The sequence below is a fragment of the Schistosoma mansoni genome (assembly GCF_000237925.1).
Source record: "Schistosoma mansoni, WGS project CABG00000000 data, supercontig 0204, strain Puerto Rico, whole genome shotgun sequence".
NCBI classification, from domain to species: domain Eukaryota; kingdom Metazoa; phylum Platyhelminthes; class Trematoda; order Strigeidida; family Schistosomatidae; genus Schistosoma; species Schistosoma mansoni.
Genome location: NW_017386077.1, coordinates 62,601 through 87,292, shown reverse-complemented (window position 1 = coordinate 87,292; position 24,692 = coordinate 62,601). Strand labels below are relative to the sequence as shown.

The 24,692-nt window shown below is 37.2% G+C and overlaps 1 protein-coding gene across 1 annotated transcript; it reads left to right on the top strand.

The window, feature by feature from the left end:
- Positions 1–13,669: 13,669 nt before the first annotated feature.
- On the top strand, positions 13,670–20,613 carry Smp_095670 (hypothetical protein). The gene is made up of 4 exons (XM_018793198.1): positions 13,670–14,282; positions 14,316–14,453; positions 19,036–19,237; positions 20,039–20,613. The coding sequence occupies exons 1-4, from the start codon at positions 13,684–13,686 to the stop codon at positions 20,297–20,299; spliced, it is 1,200 nt and encodes a 399-aa protein (XP_018647161.1). The 5' UTR covers positions 13,670–13,683; the 3' UTR covers positions 20,300–20,613.
- The last annotated feature ends 4,079 nt before the right edge of the window (positions 20,614–24,692 follow it).

Sequence of the window (24,692 nt, the reverse complement as noted above, 5' to 3'; positions counted from 1 at the left end):
AATGAAAGTTTAAAAATTAGTAATTATGAGTGGTATGGGTATAGATAAATTTATACAATCATGTCAAGATGTTTAAACATGATGATAAGAGTTGTCCGTGGTTTATAGGTTGGTTTTGTTTAAGTAAACTCAAACAGAGCAATGTATAGTTTCCAAGTAGGCTAACTAGAAACATCCTCTAGTTTCTAAACTCTCTAATTGGCCTACAAATATTACGTATTTAAGAAATCAAACGCCTCAGATTTCTATTCATAAAATAACTATCAATACTTAGTAGTTTTTCTGACATCGAGTTTTAAACTATGTGCCAATGTATCTAAAACAATCAGCTTCCGACTAACTTATTAGTGGAGCGGATTTCACCACGGAATCTACTTCACATTCTTAGTGCTTCTCGAATTTTGAGAACTACATGTATACAAAATCGACTTGGATAATTTATATGGTATGTATTACCCTCATTTAAACCACATAATATTTTACATTGATGGTCGTACTACTTATTTAAATTACTACTAGTAGTGTAGAAAAATGTATTCTCAGTTTCATTGGGTTGCTTAGAAATTTCGAACCCTATCCACATTACTGAAATAGTATTTCCAAGTTCATGTAATCTAATTAACGGAGTAAGCTATTTTCTATCACTTTGTTTCCTTGCGTATGTGCCTAGTTTATTTCTCAGGTTGATGGCACCAATGAAATACGATTTACAAAGCAGTTAGATGGTAATGTCTCCTACGTCTGCGTAAATGAACCAGCTAAACGTTAGAAGCACTCATTATGGCTGAACCAAACGACATGTTGCTACATGAGTTACAGTCTGAGCCTTGAATCCCATCTAACTGATTTTGAAAACAATCTGGCTTAGGGGAACTGGTTAACTTCAAAATAGATATATTTTGGTAATCAGCTTGCTTCTGGATAGAATAATTTGTTATTTTCAATGTTTCTGCTACTTGTCCTTGACGGAGAAAACGTATATGGACCTAATAAAAAGTCATGAAAATGACTGTTAAGCGAGAACATAAGTTTTTAAATCACTACCCAGTTCCTCCCAATTATGCTTCGGTTTCATTTTACTTTTTAAGGTTTAAAGACGTATCCTACAATCATGTAGACGTATTTGTCGTTTTACATCTTTAGTTATCGATTATCCACAGCTAATAGTTCGATTTATTAAGAGGTTTAGAAAGACTTGGGGCAGAGTGAAGGAAGTTGACAACCGTATGATTGAGGAACAGACCTATTGGACATCTAATGGTTAACTTTGTAATATAGAACTGAATCCCAGACTGATCAGTAATTGTGAACCGAATTCCGATAAAGCTCAATTATTTCTACGACTAGATATTCCAGGTTTGTGTTGCAAGTACATAGTTTTTTGTGCGACAAATGTTGTAGAGTGAAATTGGAAACCAGTGTTCACAGGCAAAATTGTCTGATTCATATTGACCAAAGGTCAGTGTAAACAAATAACATTGTTTTGTTTTAGGTATGTAATTTATATGAATTTGCTTGTAGAGAAATTGAATATGATGAGCGTAATTATTGTCGAGAATAAAGAATAATTTATCTAATCTTTTCATGTCAGCCTTGTACGGAGCATGATTTGACCATTACTATTTGTAATTAGTGCCTCAAATCTGACTCCGGTTAATTATTCACGTATCTTGCGTTCAATTTCGCCATTGAACATCGGGGGCGTAACGTTAGTACAAAATGTAATCCGAAACCTGAAATACGAAATATGACGAGGATACGTCTAACTCCACCTGTAGCTCTTCCACGATCACAATCAGTCCCAAGCCCAGGTAAAAAGGGAGGATTAGACATTGAGTCAGGAACCTATACCGTAGAAAACAACCCTGCTAAAAATACCGCCAACCAGAACAAATAAATTAAACCATTTAAACTCTTTCCTGACAATTGAAGGATCCTCTTTCAGAAAAATTATCACGCCTCATGGTGAAAGCCGATATTCTTTGGAAGTCCGGAGGCTGATACCTCTTCTAACAACCGGAAGAACTGTTAACATTGGTCCATGGAGTGTCTGAACTGTGAGGGGATATGCAGTGTAGTTTTCTCCATATTTGACTCCAATAAATATATAATATCCCGTTAACTCAATATTTAACGCAGGCTACATCTCCTAGTAGAATTATGGATTTACTTGAGATTATTCAAAAGCCCGAACACCAGTTATAGCAATAGTTTACTGTAAAAAATTAGAAAGATCCACAGGCGTGCAGCAAGCAAACACATAGGGAAAACAAGTGAATATGTGTGTGTACCAGTGAGTGTTAAAAATCCAAATGTATTTATGAGTGTCAATGGATTATGGATAAATTATTGATTATCTTTGCTTACAAGCAATGAGAGAATAGACTAAAGATTAATGTGCAGACACGCGCTCAATCGGGCTCACACATAATTTTACATAGTGGATTAAATGTCTAAATTACAGCGAGGACACAGATACGACAGTTGAATAGACTTGCTACAAATCCAATTTGGCGGTGCTCAGAATCAGTGAAACCAATTGGACCCGAACTAGTTAGAAAAAAATTAGCTTCAGAAGAGATGCTGTCGACTTTGGTCACGAAGAAAAAATGCTCCGCACACTCAGAGAGTTGCTCGGATGCTGTCCAGAGAAGCACGTAAAGCGGACTGTCCCACCCTCGACCGTACCAGGGCTTTGGAGGCTAGGATTGGCAAAGCAAGGGCAGTGTTCCTACAGTTGAAGAACATATGGAACTCAAAACAACTTTCTGCAAACCGACATCAAAGTTATAGTCTTTCATACGAACGTCAAGACAGTTCTAATGTACGGAGCTGAAACTTGGAAAACCATTACAACCATCATCAAAGAAGTACATCACGAAGCAAGCGCTAACTTGGGATCCTGAAGAGAAACAATAAGGAGGAAGACCAACAAAAACACTGTTTGGGGAATCGGAAACAGATATGAAAATGATGAATGGCAACTGGAACGAACTGTAAATGATTGTCTAGGACAGAATTCTATGGAGACTGCTGGTGGGCGGCCTATGCTCCTCTACGATGGCTAACAGGCGTATGTAATTATGTACGAGGATACTTCTTTTTATATCTTGTGGCCGAGTGGATGCCTTGCTAATGTGTGACGCGATAAGACCGCCAATTAGAGAGCAGCGAATTGTCGATTGGAACAGTGACACGAAACCCGTACGAGCAGACTAGAGTGCTAACCGGTCCTGCGATCTGCCTAGCCCAGCCAGTTAAGCCCAAAACACCAATAACAGCCTCAGTGGTATGAATCATTATTTACAAACACACTGGGTTATTATACAAACTAAAGTAATCAATAAACTGATTATAACTCAAGAATCGTATGATAATAAGTCAAGGTCAAAATAAAGTTAATGATAAGAGAAATACGAATATGAATAGTTCAGTTACGTAATAGTTGTACAATAGGAAATAGGCATATTACATTGATCCATAAATAGACCTAAAAGTCACCATTCGTAATTCACCGGGGGATATAACACTTCTTCTTGCATTCGATTATAAGGAGACGATAATGAAAACGAGAGACAACCAAATTCAACATGAAGTTGGCACACGATTGATCTTACCCTGATTGAGGTGATTCATCGCATATATGTAAAGGGACTATGTAAAACAACTAATCGGATTAGTGATAATTGTAGATAAACAAGCAGGTAGAGGAAGCTCAAAAGGTTAGCATGTGAATACTTGACAAGGATAAATATGAGTGTGCTGAATTACGTGAAATATTGGAATAATCTAACTGTCCAAAAGCCAGAATAAATGACGTTCGGGTCGCCATTTGTTGATAACATGTCACATATGTCTAACTCTGAGTACAACGCGATATTCCCAGTCACACGGTGGCAACAAATCGACAAAATATTTAGGGTAGCCCGGTCGGGCAACGGCGATAATCCAAACCAAATGCAGATTAAAGAAATTTCATTTTAGACATTCATATGCAAACAAATACGGTAGACGCGAATACACGATTGTAGTTTAGTCTCTGCCTATTGCTAAGCAAAAGGCAACTGGTCATTTTATCTTAGACAGCGAATGTATCAAATACAGGCGAATAGATAGATTGGCCAACTAAACCATAGATAACGATATACGTACGTACAAAAACATCGGGATAGAAGAAGCTTACAATTAACATGTGAATACTTAGCATGGGCGAATATGAGTGTACAGAATGAATTCACTTTGGCACTAAAAGAAGTCTATACTAGTATATCGCTATACAACGAATATCTATTAAGCCAGGCAGCGATATAACACTGACAACTGAATTGAACACGTGGTATGATCAGGAATTACATTCTGCCCTCACACACCAATCAAACTAAGCTAACAAACAAGGCAACAGCTAAATGAATGGGACAGGATATTCTCAATCGTCCATAATACATGCGACCAATAAAATACAATAATCAAAGTTTCGAAGATGCTTTTGGCAATATACAGGACGAAGCTACTATACGTTGACCACTAGTGATTCCCATAGGATTATACGCGTTATTCACAATATATATGCAAATAAATGTTTAGAATTAAATGGAGATAATTCGATCACTAAACACTTTGCTCGTGACTAGCTTTTATCAGCCGAATTTAAAATCTGACCTTGGCATGACTTAATACTTATCTTGGTATTACACAGTGTCAGTTCAATACATCAATTAAGCAAAGTGATGAAAAAATGGACATAGATTGATATATTAGAACAGGATCAGTCTGACATATTATTATACATAAATCAGGTATCAAACTTCTTAACTAATCGTAGTTTTGTTTCAGTGACTAAACTATGCTCAATTAAGCCCAAACAACAAAATATTGTCTACCTCATGAATCTATTTGATTGATACAAATGTACCCAACATTATCAAATTTAGTATACGTAGAATTATGTAGACAACCTTACCGCATTCTTAATTGTCATTCATTTCTTGTAAATTACTTCTTGATGATTTTTGGTTCTCCCTTACTGTTGGTTCTTTTATTTTCACTTTTTTGTGAAAGTTGATGCTTTGGTGCATAAAATGTTTTGAAGTAAATCGAAAAGCTGATCATCTTTGAATCCTAAATTCATACGAATGTACTAGTCCTGAACATTCTTCATATTCTAACCAATGAACTGGTTTGAATAACCGTTTTTCTTAGGAAACCAATTTATTTTCTAAAACATTCCATGTTACAAGAACTAGTCCCGTTTCTTGCAATAATGGTACAGAAAAATAAATTTTCTAATGTATTTATCAAGCTTACTTTTATCTATTTTTTAGTAGGAGTCTTCCTCCCAAAAAATAAACTGATGAAAGTTTTCTGCATTGACACTTTTTTTACAACAAATAAGTGATGCATAATTAAACCAATGCTAATTCAAAGTCGATTATGGAAGGAATTATACTACTAAGCTAGGTAATCGATACCAGTATTCAGTAATAACCTAGGTGGGCAAATAAAATAAATTTCACTTAATTGAAATATGTGCATTAATTTATAATAACCAGTATAGTGAATAAGAACACCAGTGAGGACAATCGAATGTATTTGAGCTCAAAATTACAGAACGTCTTAGTAAAATCTGAGAATCATGCAGTAAATACTTAATTTGCAAAATGTCGATCAATTGTCTCAAACTTGACTGTCCCTTTTGTAAATATCAGCCAGTCGTCTTAGATTTCATTGTTTCTGCATTTTCACGCTAACTGCTTTCTGTTTCCGTCCTTTCCTTCTCGGTCTTCTACTGAAATACATTTTATTTCTGACTATCACTGTGTACTACTTATATGGATATAAGTAGCTCACACCACACCAGTAACGAAGTTGGTCAATGTATTATCTGTTGGAGTGTGCAGGGAACCAACATGATTTCCAAACTGTTTACACGGATTTTATTAATACCTTACTCGAGAATTCATGAGAACGAGGAAGTGCTGGATAAACTAACTAAAAATATGCTTTAGAAATCCTTAGGAATCAAGCGCAGATAATATAAAAGAAAGCATTCAGAATGTGAATGGAAACAAGGTTTTCATGCTATTCGAATCATAATCACCGTTGTTAGCGAAAATTGAAATGAAAATGTAACTTCAAGTTGTAAGCATCTAGTTGTGCCAAAATCAGAACACGGTTGGACAGGAATGTGATTATATTCCAAATAAACAGGTTGGATGGAAGTAGGAGTCACAATAAGAAAAACGTAAGTATCTTTATCGTTTTTACATGAGAATATTCTAGAGTCTTCGCCAAGTGTTCATTAGCGCTGATTGGATAAGAAATAGACAATTAGCGTGCACCAACATAATCCTGTACGGAACGTGCTTAATCCAATTTATATCCGCGCTAACACTAGTGATTCAACAAGACTGGTATGATATTCGGTTTAATCCAATCACAAATTCACAAGTTTGGTACTGTTTGACCCGAGTAATTACACAATAGTAAGAAAACTAAGAATAAGAAGCATTATGCCAAAAGCCAAACAATAATGTACATAACTCATGAGAATATATATCACTTTACTAACCCAGACAGTGATATGCAGGGCGTGACATTAGTCGGATCAATAATTTAATTACAATAACATGTTCACACTTGCATTTCTCGCACGTGACCCGTCTGACTGCGTTAATATGTGATATGTCTGAAGGCGTCTATTTTTTTAAGGACTACAGAGAATAAGTAAAATCCAAATAGTATGTAATTCGGTTCTACATGTGTTCTGATTATTAGCCATGTGGCTTATAACGCCAATAGGGGCCAGAATAATTTTAAAACTTTTAAAAGAAAGCTGAAGAAATTAAAACACCGCTACCACGAGCATAATGACTTGTATGCACTGCAGAGTATACTTAAGTTAATTGACAAGAGTGCTTCATCTAAACGCAAGTATTTTATGAATATAGAAAATAAAGCTCTAGGTAATAAGAACCCAGAGTTATCAATACTTCGGCTTTTTAAATTGCGTGTGAAGTCAAATTCTCTTGGCGCGACCAAATTCTTCATACTTAACGGAAGAATTGTTGGTGACCCCGATATTATTTGCGCAGTGCTATAACACTAGAACTGAAAGCTGTATCAATACATTTCCGATGCTGACATGCATACACCTGTCGAAAATTGATTTCGTACCCTCCAACATCAAGCAGGCCATAACCGCCTTGAAAAAGTCCTATGACGGTGGATCTGACGGGATTTCCTCATCATTTGTGAGATATGGTACTGGCGAATTCCCATTATTTTGTTTAAAACTTTTCAACCTATCTATGGAATATGGGGCCTATCCATCTGTATGGAAAACATCTCTTATCACCCCCAGATTCAAAACCGGATCACGCAGCGATATTGTTAACTACAGACCAATTAATTCGACATCCGTGCTGACAAGAACTATGGAAAAAATCATCCAAAAACAGCTATTATAATTTTTGCTTTCGGCTAATCTGGTTAGCCCATCCCAACACGGGTTTATGACCAAACGCTCATGCTTCACATCGCACCTGGAAATTTTTGATCAAATTACCCAGAGAAGAGATGTTCGTCAGTCAGTGATAATTCCGTACTTCGACCTTAGTAAGGCCTTCGACAGCGTCTCACACAAACTTCTTCTTATAAAACCCTCTTCATATGGAATACAGAATCCCCTTTTATCTTGGATCAAGTCATTTTTAGAAGAGCGTAGCCAAATTGTCTGCTTTGGATCTTGCTACTCCAAACCTGTGAATGTAACCAGTGGGGTTATACAAGGAAGTGTAATTGGTCCATTACTATTTCTCCTTTTTATCAATGACGTTTGCTCCCTCTTTCAATATGGTAAACCCTTTCTTTTTGCCGATGATCTAAACGTGGTTTGTTCATTCTCATCTCCCTCCAAAGAAAGCCATATTTCAACGGTAATCCAAGAGGAAATAAACAAGTTGTACGAATGGACTATTTCATGGAATTCGCTACTTAATGTTGACAAAAGTGGATTTATTAACATTGGTCGCTGCCTTAACCTAAATCTGGCTATACACAAACACACACTGAAACCTCTTAATACTGTTCGTAACTCGGGTTTAAGATATAACAACAGTTTGAACTTTTCTGAACACATTGCATCTCAAGCATCCAAAGCTAGAAAGCTCATCGGATTCATAGTGAATGATTTCAATAATATCGAATCGAGATTATTATTATTATACAGAAAATGTATCTTACCAACTCTTGAATATGGTATTTTAGTTTACAGTAATTGCAAGCATAATGGCCTGATTAAAATTGAAGGTGTTCAAAGAAGGTTCACCAAAGCTGTTTTGGGGTATTCTGACAACAAAGACTATCACCAAAGATGTCAACAACTCAAACTAGAACCTCTCTGGATCAGGCGCATCATATTAAACCTTATCTTTCTCTACCGGCTTCTTAACGGTATTTCTTACTGTTTACTATCTACTCCTCCATACTTTATGATACCGTCCCACAATCTACACAATAAGGAAAATATTCTAACGATTCCAAAAACCCACACAAATTTACGCCAGAATTTTTTCATTATTTGCTACTCAACCATGTGGAATAGACTGCCAGTGAACCTCCGATGCAGTGTAACTACAACCCGGTTCCAAAGTCTTCTTAATGATTTTCTTTCCAAAAGTGGATTGTGTCACCTATTGAATATCAACGTGCTTAACAATGTTTTACCAAAAAAGGTCCGTCATCTATCTAACTGACTGAAAAGCAAAGTGAAACCTTTGAAACTTTTCACGTCTATTTCACTTTATTTTATATTTATCTTAATATACAAAGTCTGCTTATGTTCGTATTTATAATTATTACTGTTATTAATATCATTATTGGTCTCTCGACACATTAGATATTCTCTTCATCTCTTCTTGTCCTTCTAAACATATTTTATTCCTAAACATCCAAAGTCTATAATTAAAAACAAACAAAAAACTCGATGTTACAAATAAGCTTTTCAGATTCATCTTATCTTCATCACACACATATATATAACATATAGAAATTTATATTTAAATTATCCTTTGCAATTAATTGTGACTATTATAGCATCATTCTTAATTATTATTATTGTACTAATGTTTATACTAATACCCGGTTTCACTCTGTGTACTGTTACATAAATCTACACGTATTTATCCGAGTTCAGTAAAGGTTTATCATTATTGTTACTATTGTCGTTATTATTATTTTTAAATTATTCGTTTATCTCAAAAGTCTATAACCAATGCACTATTATGATCATGGTTGTACCCTTTCACTATGTGTTCATTTCTTTTCTCTCATTTTTTTTCCTTCTAAATAGATATTATTCTTAAGATTACGAAGCTGTGGATTAAAACAATAATTTGTGTTACGCTGAATTCAACTTATCAGACTCGTTTTAACTTCATTATGTATATACACCTCATACACATTGATTATCTTTTGCACTTAATTGGAACTTTCATAGCATCACCCAAAACTATGACTGTGCTCGCACAAACATTTATTCTAACGTCATATCTTACCGCAATAATAAGTTATTTACTTATTAATTTATTCTGTTTTATTTTATTTTTATTACTCGTTTTTGCTATACATACATAGTTGTTTATTCTTGTTCTGCGTTAAGATATTTACGTATTCCGCGACTCCTTTATTTCTATTTCCTTAGTTTCTTCCTTTCCTCCTTCAAAATCAATTCAAAATTCTTGCCAATTACGCAGAACCGGATTTATTATTGCTATTCCATTATTAATATTTTATTTTCCTTTTCCTTCCTTTCTCAAACATGGCAAATGTAATGCTAACATTGTTGAAAATTGTGTATTATTGCATTTTTGGAGAAACCCAAAATGGTTTCTTCACAGCACTTATGTACCCATAAGATGTTTGTGAATAATAATAGTAAGCTTTATTTTGACCCATAGACTATTACTATACGATTTACCATTCCCGAGTTGTCTGCAGTCTATTAATTACTGTTCCCATTATTCACAGCCACATTTAGCTGAATCTTGTACAAATGTTATTTTCCATTTTATGGCACGATGTGGTCTTCCTGTTTGGTATCTAAATCCAGTATGCTTGAAATTAACGATTGATATTGCAGAGGTTATTATTGATGTTCTGGACTTGACTGGCTGGACTAGGTAGAAAGCAGGACCGACAAGTGCTCTAGACTGCTCATACGGGTTTTGTGTGTCACTGGTCCGATCAATAAATCGCTGCTCTCTAATAGGCGGGTAGAAGATAAAAAAAATTCGTGCGAGTTTCATCTGTTCATTGCATGACCTATTTTATTTATGATGATCCATGGCACACAACATTTTATAATTAGACTAGTTATGCATATTATTTCACAGAAAATCACCTCCACATCATAAGATATTCAGAGCTAACTTGATGTTTGTTAGTTGATCTAATTGCCATTTTTACATATTGGTAAATTTCATGTATTATGCTGACTACAGCAACGTATCATGAATCAGTTAGACCATCCGCTCCTTGTTCATGACAGGAGTTCTATAAGTCATACTGGAAATTTTTTAATATTTTGTTAACTTTTTCATCTCCTATCTTTAGATTTCGCATGGGCTTGTACGTCAACCTAGCTTAAAAATACATTCGCCTTATATTGTTACTGTAATATTCGGATTTGACTGTTATTTAACCATTCAACAACATCTTACATTAAACCCAACACAGTCCCATGGCTATATGTTTTGTGTTTGTGGTTGCCCAACACGTTCGTTGTTTAAACGGATGTTTACAGAAGTCGAAATTATTGGACATTACAAGGTCACCGAATTAAAGTATTCTTATGCTGTACCGATATATTAAATTGAAAGTGACGTAGATGATAGTTTCACGAATTCTCAGGAAAGAAAAACTGTAGGTCAATTTTAGGAAATGAACTAAATTAATGAATATTTCTGTAACATGATTCGTGATATAGTCAGACATTTCGGACCCACAGTTGTCATTCAAAACATTTATTTTGACTAGTGACATTTCAGTATGCACTGAATAATCGGCTAGTAAGCATCAGTGTGCATTCTCTCGCTGTGTCGCACTTAAGAGAATGTTAGTGTCTTGACGTACCAACTTAGTTGGAAGCTTGAGATAACTTACGAGGAAGCTTGGTTAAAAGTTTCTTTGCATTGACTTGATGTTTGGCTAACCCGATAAACATGAAGAGGAGGGAATTCAAAACATTGAATATTGAGCGAAAAAACATGAAATCGTCGGAGTAACTTCAATGAAATGTGCATATTAGGCATGTAATTATCAAAACTTTACATAAGGCGATCTAAATTGCTCCATATCGCAGAAATAGGTTGTAATGACCTACTTTGATGATGAGAACGCGATTGGTGTAATGGAAACAGTTATTTTTATAACAAATTGTACCAGTGATTGTTTTGCTGTACTTGTTAGTTTAACTGTACCAGAAGAACTTTTCCTTCCGTTGCCTATGACCTTGCACGAACTCGCTTATACTTTGAAGTTCTGCCCGTAAGCTTTGGCACGTCTCAGTATTCTTTCGATACCGAGAGATCACTAACAAATATATCTTATTGCAACCATTATCAGCCTTCTGGTTTTTGGCTTACTGAGGGATCCAAGTCGATATCTTGCACGTAATCTTATTGTAGTGGTGATCATAGTCAACCGCGACTTGACACTATCTGCAACGCCTCCCTAAAGCACCTTGAAAACATCTTACATATACACAAACACTTCGGATCTGACCTTTCATCCATGCCTATCCGACTCTGAGGCACATTTTCGTAACTGCTGAATATCTACACCTATCTTAAGTAATTATTGATCAGTCACAAATATATCACACCTCCGTAGCTATCCATATGTGCATAATTAAATGATGAAACACACGGTTTCTCTTCTCTTACTAACGATAAAAAGTTATACTCTTATTTTGCCGGTATTCAGACCTGGAGTTTCCTCAATGTTTGAATTTTCACCATTTTCTTCCATAAGATCTAATGTCCGTCTTAAACTTATATTTGAATCAGACAGATTACTCACCAAGCCTGTGGATGCCTCTGAACGATGGTGGACCATTGGAAAATCATACTAACGTTAATTATTTACCATTACGATACATCATAATACGTGTTGTTACAACCAACTTAATTGCATCAATTCGGGCATATGTCAAAGTTCACTGAGTGATTAAGATATACGCGAGAAACCATTGTTCATAAAACGGCGACCTGTCTAGAAAGCTGTTTTATATTGAGAAACAGACACTAATCAGTTGCAAACACCAACTCATAAGGTATCTGTGGAGCTTAGGGCGTCTTTAGGTCAGAAAGAAAAAAAGGATTACTGTAATTTATGCGTTCATCAGAATATTTCTTACTTTGAATAGCTATGGAACTGGTTTGCCTTAATTATCGACATCCAATTTTCGTCGTAATGCAGCTGCCATGAAACGCGCCAATTGTTAGATCATTCATTCCAGTTTCGCTACCACTAATCATACTCCGATATTGTTAAGTATGTTTCGTCGTTCCCATTATTACTGTTTCTTGTAACCCATTTGTCAAACTGAGGGACTTATTACAGCAAACCTTGTGGCAGTTTGAACATATTTATCTTATCTGTAAACTAACGTTACTGGTGTAACATGTTGTTTCAGAATGAATTATTATTGTATACGTCTTGAGGAGGAAACTGGATACGCATAAGTTGAAAATGTCACTGTCCACATCTCTTCATTCGTTCATACTCAACGTAAAGCCTGAAACAAATGGTGACACAGAAACCAATAGATATAGAAGTTATCGATGATAGGATCTGACAATATACTTGGGTTATGGGTCAAGGTTTTGGAGTACACGATGTCTAAGCCACCTAGATATTCAAGGACACTTATTACACGACGTCCCCAAACACGATATAGTGTGGACACCTGATCAGGTTCACCTAGCTAATGGTACATTCAGTAAGACTGAAAAAGTCATTGCCATCGTCGAAGACTTGCACAGCTGTTCATTTTATCGATTATTTATTACTCTAGTTCACAGACTACAATGCAGTGTCAGCCTTATCAGGCGAAGTCCAGGTGTCGTGTTCAGACTTATCGGACGAAGTGTTGACTATTATAAAGATAAAAATTCTCAACGAAAAATTTATTGTAATAGACCCAGTAAGATGATTAATTTACTAACTGACAAAGTAGAAAAATGACTAGATTTTTCAGCTTTGACAAAAGCTGATCCTCAATGTTGTTCTCGTTTACTTATAGTGGAGAAAGTGGAGGTCTTGTAGTGTTTCTAGATTTGGTCTAGGCAGAAGCAAAGTTAAAAGCACTCCACATAGAACAGAATTAGATAGGTGTCATCAGAACACTTAGGTTGATTGGAGAACAAACAATAAATGATAAAGTGGTTGTTGTGAGGAGCAGTGTATATGAATGGAAACGGTGATAGACGAACTTGGAATCACCAAGCTGAGTACAGTCAGGTGAAGCATCTAATATGAGATGTAGCGAGACCTAGCTCTAATGTTAAACGACCAATAAAACCCGTTGAAGCACTCACTTTTTTCATTCTTGAACAAATGTTTTAATCTTTATGTAGCTCATAACTGTTTGAATCATTCGAATAGTGGCGGTCCATGTAACGTATGACATTCGCTCAAATTATGGACACACACCATAGATCTTTGAAATGGTTTGCAGGCCAGTCTAACAAATTAAAGGTATCAAATTGCCAGAATAGATATAAGTATGTCAAAGTCAACTCATCATTGTGTTGGCGCCCGTTATCCAGCTCTTTTAAGTGGGATAAATACACCTGTTCTAGCTTGACTGGTGCACATTCATTTAAACACAGTTCCTCTAGTATTTATTCTAGATTTAATGGAAGCCAAACATACAACACAACGATTGGCAGAGATAGACCCTACAATTATATTAGGAAAAGCGATCACGGGGATCAACAATTGTTGATCCCCGTTCCGGGCATCCCACAGCATAAGGATAAGTTACTTAGTAGCGAAATTTCTAGTGGTGTGATAAGTCGGGTTCGGGAAAATAATGTTGGTTTACCATCTTGCAGTAGCAATGTATTGTATACTAAAACTAGTCGATTTAGGTATGTCAAGCCTGGTAGTTCAGCTAGTTCGAGGCTTGCATCTAAGAATAACTCGCAGCTTGTCAAGAAGTTTTCCATTAAGAAAATGAGCCGGCATAATGTACCTCGTCCATCTGCATGTCAGTACAAGTATGTCTACTTTACGTATTGACAGTACCTCAGGAAAATTGTCCAGAAGGCTGTGCACAGTTTGAAATTCCGTCGTCGTATGGTTTGTCAAAGTTACTGCAGGACTGGATTTTGCTCTGTGCAGCCGTGTTCCTACTCTCATGATGAGAACTATCTACGTATCTGTCCAAGGTAGGTTGCACTTTATTGATCCGTGTTTTGACTCGTAAATGAAAGCTGACGGAGTAGTATATTAGGGACCACTTTGGCGAAATCACAAAATAGTTCTTGTTGTGTGTTAGTGGTCAATGTTTTTATTGTAAACATGAAGTACTTCACAACAAAGCTTTGAAACCATATGGAGTTACTGGATGGGATAGGTTGAAAATTTAGTGATTAGCGAGCACTTAGTACTAAGGTATTGATGTTTATTTTAGAAAAATGACTTCCAGTATGGTTTCTCATTGTTTTATATATTTGTCGGAATGCAGTAACTTAATAAGTCCGTAACTAAAGCCAAAAAACTTTACAGGTTAAAGCTACTAACATTCCTACTTATTTTTGTTATAAACGTTAATAGAACTGGCTTTAATTATTCATCGGACAATTTTGGGTGATATAATGCATGGATATGATTTTAATGAATTAATTACTTACGCCTGTTACCCCCCCATAAAGCATAGGCTGCGACCAGCATTCTTCAATCCACTCTTTCTTGGGCCTTCCTTTCTCGTCCTATCAAATTGTTGTTCATTCTCATGTCTGTTTCCATTTCCCGGCGTAATATGTTCTTTAGTCTTCCTCTTCTCCTTTGGCTTTGAGGATTCCAAGTGAGGGCTTGCCATGTGACGCAGTTGGGTGCTTTCCTCAATGCGTGTCCTATCATCTTCCAGCGCTTCTTCCTGAATTCTTCCTCCACTGAAATCTGGTTTGTTCTCTGTCACAGTAGAATGTTGCTGATAGTGTCTGGCCAACAGATCCGAAGTATCTTGCGCAGACAACTGTTAATAAACACTTGTATCTTCTGGATGATGGCTTTCGTAGTTCTCCAAGTTTTCGCCCCATACCGTTTAACTGTCTTGACATTTGTATTGAAAATTTTGGTCTTGTTTGTTGGTTGGCCATTGTCGCGAGTTCCAGATGTTCTTCAGTTGTAAATATGCTACTCTTCCTGCTTTGCTGATTCGCACCTTCACATCTGCATCAGATCCACCGTGTTCATCAAGCTTCTCCGTCAACTGTAATGCGATTGGTGCATGCTGTATTGTATCGGAGTATCTTGCTTTTCCCTTTGTGTATATTGAGACCTACTGTTGCTGAGGCTGCTGCTGCTACACTGGTTGTCTCCTACATTTGCTGTTGCGTGTGTGATAGAAGAGCCAGACAATCTGCTAAGTCTAAATCGTCCAGCTACATCCTAGTAGTCCATTGTGTCCCGTGCTTCCCTCCAGATGTTGACGTGTACATAATCCAGTCGATCAGCAGGAGAGAGAGAGGGTGAGAGTAAGCAACCTTGCCTTGATCAGAAGTCCTTTTTTCCTCTCTTGGTACTTGTTCTTCATCCCAAATCTTACTGAACAGAATGCAGAGTATCTTTGCGCTTACTACTACATCTGCTTTCAGTGCCTCTGCTGGAATGTTGTCCGATCCCGCTTCTTTGTCGCACTTAATTTGTTTTATGGCCATGCTGATCTCTTTAATTGTTGTTGGACCAACATCATTTGGGAGGTCCGTGGGTGCTGGATGGGTTCAATGAAGCTGGTTGATTAAGAAGTTTTTTGAGATGTCCTACCCGCCTGTTTCGTTGTTCTTCGATGTCGGTGATTACTTTACCTCCCTTGCTTTTCACTAGTCGTTCTGGTTTGCCGTAATTTCCAGCGAGTTTCTTTGTTGTATCATATAATTTTCTCATGTTTCCTTTTCTTGCAGTCTTTTCCGTCGTCATTGCTAAGTCTTCCACATATTTACGTTTGTCGGTTCTGACGCTCCTCTTTACTTGCTTGTTTACTTCTATGTATTCAGCTTGTGTCTTGGCTTTCTCTGTTCTTGTTCGGCTGGTATTGATTGCTGCCTTCTTTTTCCTTCTTTCTTCAATCTGATCCAGTGTACCAACAGTAATCCGTTCCTTGTGGTGGTGATTTTTGTGGACCAGAACCTTCTGACATGTCCAAGTGATTGTCTCTTTTATCCCTTTCCAGTTGCTCTGCATAGTAGTTCCCTCTCAATTCAGTAGATCATGAAAGACCTGGAACTTATTGTTGAGGGCTATCTTGAATTTGTTGAGTTTGTCAGTATTCCGAAGAAAAGCCGTATTAAACTTTTGTGATGTTGTCCGCTCCGTTGTCCGGTTCTTCTTGAGTTTCAGTTTTGTCTTGGCTACCAGCAAGTGATGATCTGATACTGTATCAACCCCTCTCTTGATTCTCACGTCCTCCATTGTCCTTCCGAACTTTTTTTGACGCAGATATGGTCGATTTGGTTCTGCGTGGTGTTCCGGTGAAGTCTATGTGGCTTTGTGTATGCGTTTATGTGGGAATATATAGTGCTGCCTATGACCAGTTTATTGAAGGCACATAGGTTTGCAAATCTCTCACCATTTTCGTTCCTTTTTCCCAGCCAATGTCGTTCCATGATGTTTTCATATCCAGTGTTGTCCATTCCAACCTTGGCATTTGAATCTCCGATCAGAATCGTCAAGTCCTTTGTTGGACACTTCTCGACAACTGACTTCAGCTTATCGTAGGATTGATCTTTAGCGTCTTCATTGTAGTCGTCGGTAGGCGCATACCATCGGGTGACGTTGATTGTAATGCCCTCTTTGTTTTGAAGGAGGCTTTGATGATCCTTTGTCCATGGGATTTTCATCCTATGAGTGCTTTTTGTACTTGTTTGGACAGCATCAATACAACTCCTTGTGCATGTGGGGCGTTTTCTTCTTCATGGCCGGAGTATAACAGCAGCTCCCCTGAAGATAGTCTTTGTAGTCCAACCTGCGTCCAATGTGTTTCACTGGTCTCAAGCACCTCCAGGTTGTATCTTTTCATTTCTGCAACAACTTGGATGACTCTTCAGGTCTCCCACACTGTACGAACATTCCATCTACTTAAATCAATGATTGCTCTGGTTGTCAGAAGGGGCATCAGCCTCGTGACGTCTGAAGGAACGGCTTTCATCATAATACATAACTCGTCCAAATGAAGATCTAAGTCACATTACAGAGTTGAAATGATTTGAATTTTTTTCTGGTCAGCATTTTCTTAGCGAGTTAGTTTTCTATGGGATGGAGTCGCTAACCTCATGCCAAACCCTCCTGCTTTATCCGGGCTTGAGACTGACAGTAGCTAAAGGCGGAGTTGGTTCTATTGAATAGAGATTAGAATATTTACTATCTAAACAGGCATGTGAATATCTGCGTACGTTTAGTATCTGAAATTTGCATTGTGTCAACAATGGTGTTTCCTATCACTTACAACAGAGATATTCTGAATTCGGCGATCAACATCATTCATGCCAAGTATAAAATAATCAGGGTTAGTTCACTGCGCCAAAATTCTATTTATCTCAATCGATGGGTGCGAGGTCTTGCTTTTAAGGATAGTAGACAAAACTTTATACAAAGTGGGTCTGGAGTCGAATTGTGGAGAAATTTCAAAATCATTCATCTTAGTTTCTCATTAGGCATGGGTTGAGTAAAAAGACGAGGAAAAAAATACATTGATCTGGGTTATGGGAAATAGTCTGAGGGAGTGTATCCGTGCCATTGTAATAGATTTACAGCCGTGGTAATGTTCAGTGACTAAACGTGTGCTAATTAGAGGTATTCCCTACATTAACGATGACTATACCATGTTGAAAGCACTGATTTTCGACCGATCATTAGGGTTAAGGAGCTGTATCTAAGTTTTTAATGCGTCTAACCTTTAGCCATTAATCCATAGGTTCAAACTTCACCTAAATTATTTCTGCATATGCAGCTGTGTAGTATCATCATCCCTGTGTGTCTCAGAATCAAGTTTCCGAGTTATTAATAAAAACTTAAGATGCTGATCAAGCGACGATTTTAGTGTAATTCATGAGTAACTGTCATACAGCATTAGCTTATGTGGCTGCATGAAACATTTGGAGTCATTAGTTGAAAATCTTAACGTACACTACTAAAATTATTAACAGTGATGCGGATGCTTTTACGTACCACTTTCATCTTAGTGTATCTGAATCATGGTTGTTTATCTGAAATATACCAAAGCTTCCGTTCACAGTATTACTACTCAAAAACTGGCAAAATAGGTTTTTTATTTAGTGAATTACTTTGCAGCGCTGACTTTTGTTTTCTAGTCACAATTTACGTTTGTTCTAGGAGTCTTTCTACCAAACATTATTTGATAACTTAGTTAATGACCAAAAGTTAGGGATATGTGGTCAGTTTGTAAAGTCACAATGTGTTATGATACATAAAATCCTTTAACGCCTCACGACTTCCCGGATAGTGACTGCTCAATTCTAAACTTATATCAGAAATACACTGGAAAAAAACTTACTCCCTAGTTTCTTTCAACCAATCATATAGTCATAAATTTCTATGTCCGTAATATCATCCTCGTCCACTTAGTACATTACGATAGCCCATTTTTAATAAGTTTTTCAAACTAAAGTGAAAACTTGCGTTGCTGTCGAAACGTTTCAATTATTCCTTTTTGTAATTTTAGTACTATTTTATTATTGGTATATAAAACGTAATTTATTGCTTAAGTAACTTGACTTTTTCGTCCTACAGGTTTTTACAACAAAGCTGTTCTCTGGGAAGCAAATCTTGTCCACTCGCTCATGTATTAGATCCGTGTAGACTGCCACAATGTACTTACTATGAGTCCGAAAAGTGCGAACGTGTTCACTGTCCTTATTTGCATGTGAGGCACCCACCAAAGACGGCTATATGTTCAGATTTCTCTCGTGGTCGTTGCCCGCTAGGTCGCTTGGTATGTTCATTTTCCAGTAAAGCAGAAACATCAATCTTAACAGACTAATATGGATTTATGCATTTCGTATATTTTATTCGGCTACTCACATCTTAGAAACAATAGTATTACGTATTGAAAACATGCATCTGTGTTGATATCACGTTAACTTGAATAGATTTAGGTCACTGAAAACAAAAGTGGAGTGGATAAAGAAATTTTCATGCCTTGGACTATTTGTAGTTACTGTATATTGACATAATTCTCATTTAGGCATTAAAAACACAAAGTTCGGCGAAGGGATCTATTTCTAACGAATTTATTATCAAGTTATACGATCATATATATATATATATATATATATATATATATATATATATATACCACCTGATGCCTTTTCCGTTTTGGAGGAAACTCATAATTTGTTCCATATAACTGACTCCACGTGATTCGTAAAATAATATGCTCTTGTCAATAAAGTTACTTTTGAACGTCGGAACTATGTTCTCATATCTTTGGTTTGTCGAAATGTTCACGCCAAAACAACAATGTTTCAAAGTTGAATTCGTCTGTCACGACGTGAAAATTGAAGCTATTCGTTTTCACCTGCTTGACAAAAATCAAACAATATTCACAAATGTGAAAGCGGACTAGTTTCATTTCTTTCAGATATTCTACTTAATATTCTTATGTGCTTTTATGGCTAACATTACAGTAATAGTCGTTAAAAATATCTCACTGAGTCTTTCCACCAAGTTGAGAATTGTTACTCCCAACTTAGGTATATTTCATCAAATAGTGTATTTTTTTGTATTGTTTTAGTGTAATAAGCGCCATATATGGGTGCAAAAGTCATTTTTGAACAAGTCTGGTCATCAGAAATTGTCCAAATTAACCATTGTTTCTAAAGGCGCCTGTAAAACTTTACTTACCAAACTAGAAGATACTTGTGAATATAATTATCCTGGTCCTGTTGCTGCTCCAGCTGGTTCACTACGCAACGTATATCCTCCTCCGGAATTCATTCCTCTGACTTCAGACAATGACGATTCCATGACAGCTACAGATGCGAATGGTTCTTGAACTACTGCTTCCAAAATTTCGTTTCTTTGCATTTGATAATATGCATAATTATCTCATTTTAGTACCTGTACATAGGTTATGTAATTCCAGATTATTTTGAAACAGCTTTTTTCATATTTTTTATTGATCATTTTTTTGTGTTTGTACGCTTATGTTTTACCCATACTTGCTTTCCCATCTCAAAGTCATTCACTAGTGAAAAACAGTATATATTACTATCATCAAATATCGTCGTTTGGGAAAGTTTATCAACTTTTATTAATTGTATTTTCTTGCCATTTGTTATAATAATTATAATGAACTTGTATTGATATAATCAAGATGTATATGGTTTTCGTAGTAAAATCCACGGCAACGTATACACAAGGTATGAACAGCAACAAAACATTTAAAGAATGATCTGAACTAATAAATAACTACCAATTCACCCTTTAGTATCTAGAAAAGGAGTAAATGAGTTGTTTGGTAGTTCGGTGTCGAATGGTCAGGATACCCAGTTTTGTTAAGTCAAAGTGAGAGGACGCGCTGCCTGAACAAAGATATTACATCTGAAGAGGATAATTTAAGAAATGTGGTTTTTCTTTATAGTAAGATAAAAAACCGCTTACGGATTATTCTTATGTACTTTTAATGATTATCATCTTACGCCTTCGCTCATCTATACTTTCCGGTGGGATGGTAGCTAGTCTAGAAGCTAGCTCGGTTCGATACTTACTAGCAACAGAAGTTACAGCCAGTTCATTAACATCAATCCGTTGATGACAGTCAGTTCGTTGGCCACTGAAAATTAAGGTGAGATTGGCGTAGACCAGGGCATGATCAGAGTCCAGGTAGGTACTCCAAAAGAGGCGCCAGTCTCTTACATAAAAACGCCAGCGGTAGCTGATCGTGATGTTATCAGTCTGAGCCCAGGGTTGAGATGCAGGGGGAGGACGCCAGGTGGCACATCGGCGATGACTGTGCCGGAAGTTAGTGCTAGCCAGAAACAGGTTGTGGTCTGTGCACAGTTGCAGTGGACGGTCCCCATTATCTATCCTGCCACCGACAAGTCCCCATCGGCCACCTGAACGACTCTCTTCTGCGCCTAGACACCTGACCTGTGCATTCAAGTCTCCGGTTAGTACTACAATACCTGTCGAGCGCACTTTCTGGAGAACAGTTAACTGGCGATAGAATTCACCCTTGATTGCATCCAGGCTACATTCTGTCGGGGCATAGGGGAGATGACGAAAAGACCGTTTCTCACGCCGATTTCTTCTCACTTTGATATAACTTTCTAATCTAACAGCACATAACCGACTGTTAATGGGGATCCAATCGATTAGTGCTACCTCAGCTCTAGCGCTTCCTGCGACAGCAAGACCAGACGAAGATGCCACAGCGTCTCCGGATAAACGCACGTGAAACAAGCTTTTCGAAGAGACAGATGGACAGCGAATTTGTATTATTTCACTAGAGTCTTGAATACAGGTCTCGGATAGACAACAAACATCGATATTAAGACTTTCCAAAGACATAACCAGCCCTATATGTTGCCCGATCTGCATTAGTGTGCGAACGTTGAAGGAAGCCTGTTTGAATGGTGTACGCGGTTTCAGAAAGGCTGGTTTGGTATACGTATACGGTGGAAGCATTCATTTTCGACCAGACAGTGACTGCAGGTTGTTTAGATAGTACAGAGTTCCCACCATGGGCGAGCTGCTGCATAAGCTGAAAAATGGGAGTACATTAAGTGGGATTAGAGGAAGATAAGTGACGTAGTATATAAAAAAGTGATAATAATAGTTATAATAATGAAAATGAGTGTTATCAAGTGAATGTGAATTGTCTGAATTCTAATCGAAGCATAGTATTTCGTGAAGTAATTGTCATCTCATTAGACTTGCGTGAGCGCTGTGATACTGCCCGGGTGCCTAGGTCGAAGCAGGTGGTTATCTTAGGGAGCCACACCCCGAATCATAGACCTAAAGGTCTGACCCACAAGGCAGTGGAGCATCATAGGAAGATGCAATCCCATGGTAGCCAGTGACCAATAACTGGTTCATACGCCATTTGCTCCCTCAGGATCCTGTACCCCATGTGCACCATTAGTTTGGAATCAGGGTTTTTCAACTCCCCTAGGTGAACTCGCCGTGTCCACCGGCCCCAGTTAAAGCGCTGGACATTCGCTTTTCGTCCTCTCACTTTCGTGAACAACACCCCCGTCACGAGAATGCAGTGAGTAGGACTTCCCTGGCAGAGTCTGTATACGCGTGGCCGTGTGAGGGAATTTCGAGAGGAAGGATGTCCACTCTCGGCCGTACAAAGGCATTCTGGGGCAGCTGTTTAGTTTCATCATAAACCTACTGCTGGGAATAACGTACTCGTCGACTGAATTTTCGGGTATTGATCGCTTACCAGAAGGACCACTTATCGACTTAGAATACGCAGATGACATAGTCCTGTTTAGTGAAGACGCTGATAAAATGCAGTGTTTTGGTAGCACTGAGCAACAATGCCAGGATGTTTGGGATGCGTTTCTCCCCCTCTAAACGTAAGTTGTTGCTTCAGGACTGATCTGTGTCAACACCTGAACTAAGGACAGAAAGTGAAGTAGTCGAACGCGTCGACGATACTAGTATTTGATCACAGATGTTTTAGGAATATTGTCAGCATTTCCTGAGATCAACGTGTAAGTGATAGTGAGGTTAGACTCAGGGTATTAGGGAATGATGGTAAATCAGTTGATAAGGTTGTAAATCTTCATTGACTGAGATGGTTGGGCCGCATGTTACGTATGCTTGAACACCGATTACCACGACGCACAATACTGACTAGTGTTTAGGTTGGTTGGAAGAAACTTAGGAGTAGCCAAACCAAAACGTGGCATCAGTCCACAAAGTCAATAACTTCTGTTCTGAGCCATGTTGATAGATGCAGAATACTCGGTCGGGGTCCGCGTGACTATCGTAACCAATGGTTGGAGACTCTGTGTGACATGGATCAGAATCGATCACAATGGCGTAAGTACATACACTCTTTGTCTTCCTTTAAACTGTGGGATTAAGATTGCCTTATATCTTTCTATCTATCAAACAATTCTTTCTTCCTGTATTATATCATTATAAACAATCTTTTTTTTATATATTACTACGATTAAAGTAACTATTTCTATGAATTCGGTGTTTATCTTGTTACGCTAATGATGTGTGGCAACATGGGCCGATCATATATGTGCCTGGTCCTGCGTTGTAGCTGACTGACTATTTTACATCATATAATATATTTTGTGCTTAAAGAACCTAATTTTCCAATCAAGATACAGATACACATCGATTAATAAAAGTGACATTAACTTGAGCATTTGTCAGTGCTAACAGTGACAGTTCGTACGGTTAGTCACTTGTACATAATTTTTCAGCCGTGTTCAGAAATCATTTTACTTGCCACAGTGCGTAATACCGAGTTCAGATTTGCAGCTGTTAGCTGATGTTCAGTACATTGAAACGCCTGTTCACAAATCTAAGTTAACCCATACAACAGCAGCACTTCTCAGATTGTGTAATTTATCCTCTGCTATTTCTGTGTAGGATCCAGTTAATTATTTGCAAATAAACCATTTCATTCAAGCTGTTGTCAACTTCTAGGTCTATTAGTAACATGTGAAGATCATGATTAACTACCTGGATGTCAAAAGGACCTGGAACAGTCAATAAATTGGATGCTTTAAGATCCTCCAAACATAAGGATTCATACCTTAGTGCTTTCTGGATTCCATTACTACTCACTAATGAAATATATAAAAGAAAACTATGTGGTTAAGATTCTACCAGAGTACCTAACATTATTTTTTCGAACTGCGACTCTTCTTTAGCACCAGTAGGTTAGTTTTTTGCTAACATTCAAAGTACAACCTAATAACATGAATACTCAGAATTACGTGTAAGTTCCAATGCAGAAATGAAGTGGGCATACAATTCAGTGAATTTAATGATTATTATTACTTCCTATGTTAATCATTACTCATTAAAAATAAAAACAGTTCGATAAAATATTCGTGTTTTAGTACGGACGATCAATAAAATAGAAATACGGAGCAATTTTTACATAGACCTGGAAATCATGTCAATGATTAAGTGGCGCTAGATATAATTTGGTCAACAAACTTTAACATAACAACAAAACATTATTATGGTTAATTATACTAATTAATATAACCTTAGTTTGTATTTCTAACTAAACAGCATTCGTATATCCTAAGGTGGAGAACTTATGTAGCGACACGTAAATATAGTATTTCAATAACTACAATAAGAGACTGTGTCTCTTATTTCTTCGTGACTCACCATGTGTAATCGCATTTATGTTTGATACTTATCTCAATCCTAAACATCGGTGGGAAGATTCAAACTGC

Bases quoted from the DNA above. Each gene is read 5' to 3' on its own strand.
- Smp_095670 (XM_018793198.1), top strand. From the start codon at position 13,684: ATGACATTCGCTCAAATTATGGACACACACCATAGATCTTTGAAATGG. The intron at 14,283-14,315 runs GTATGTCTACTT...ACAGTACCTCAG, and splicing joins CCATCTGCATGTCAGTACAA to GAAAATTGTCCAGAAGGCTG. The intron at 14,454-19,035 runs GTAGGTTGCACT...TTCGTCCTACAG, and splicing joins TATCTACGTATCTGTCCAAG to GTTTTTACAACAAAGCTGTT.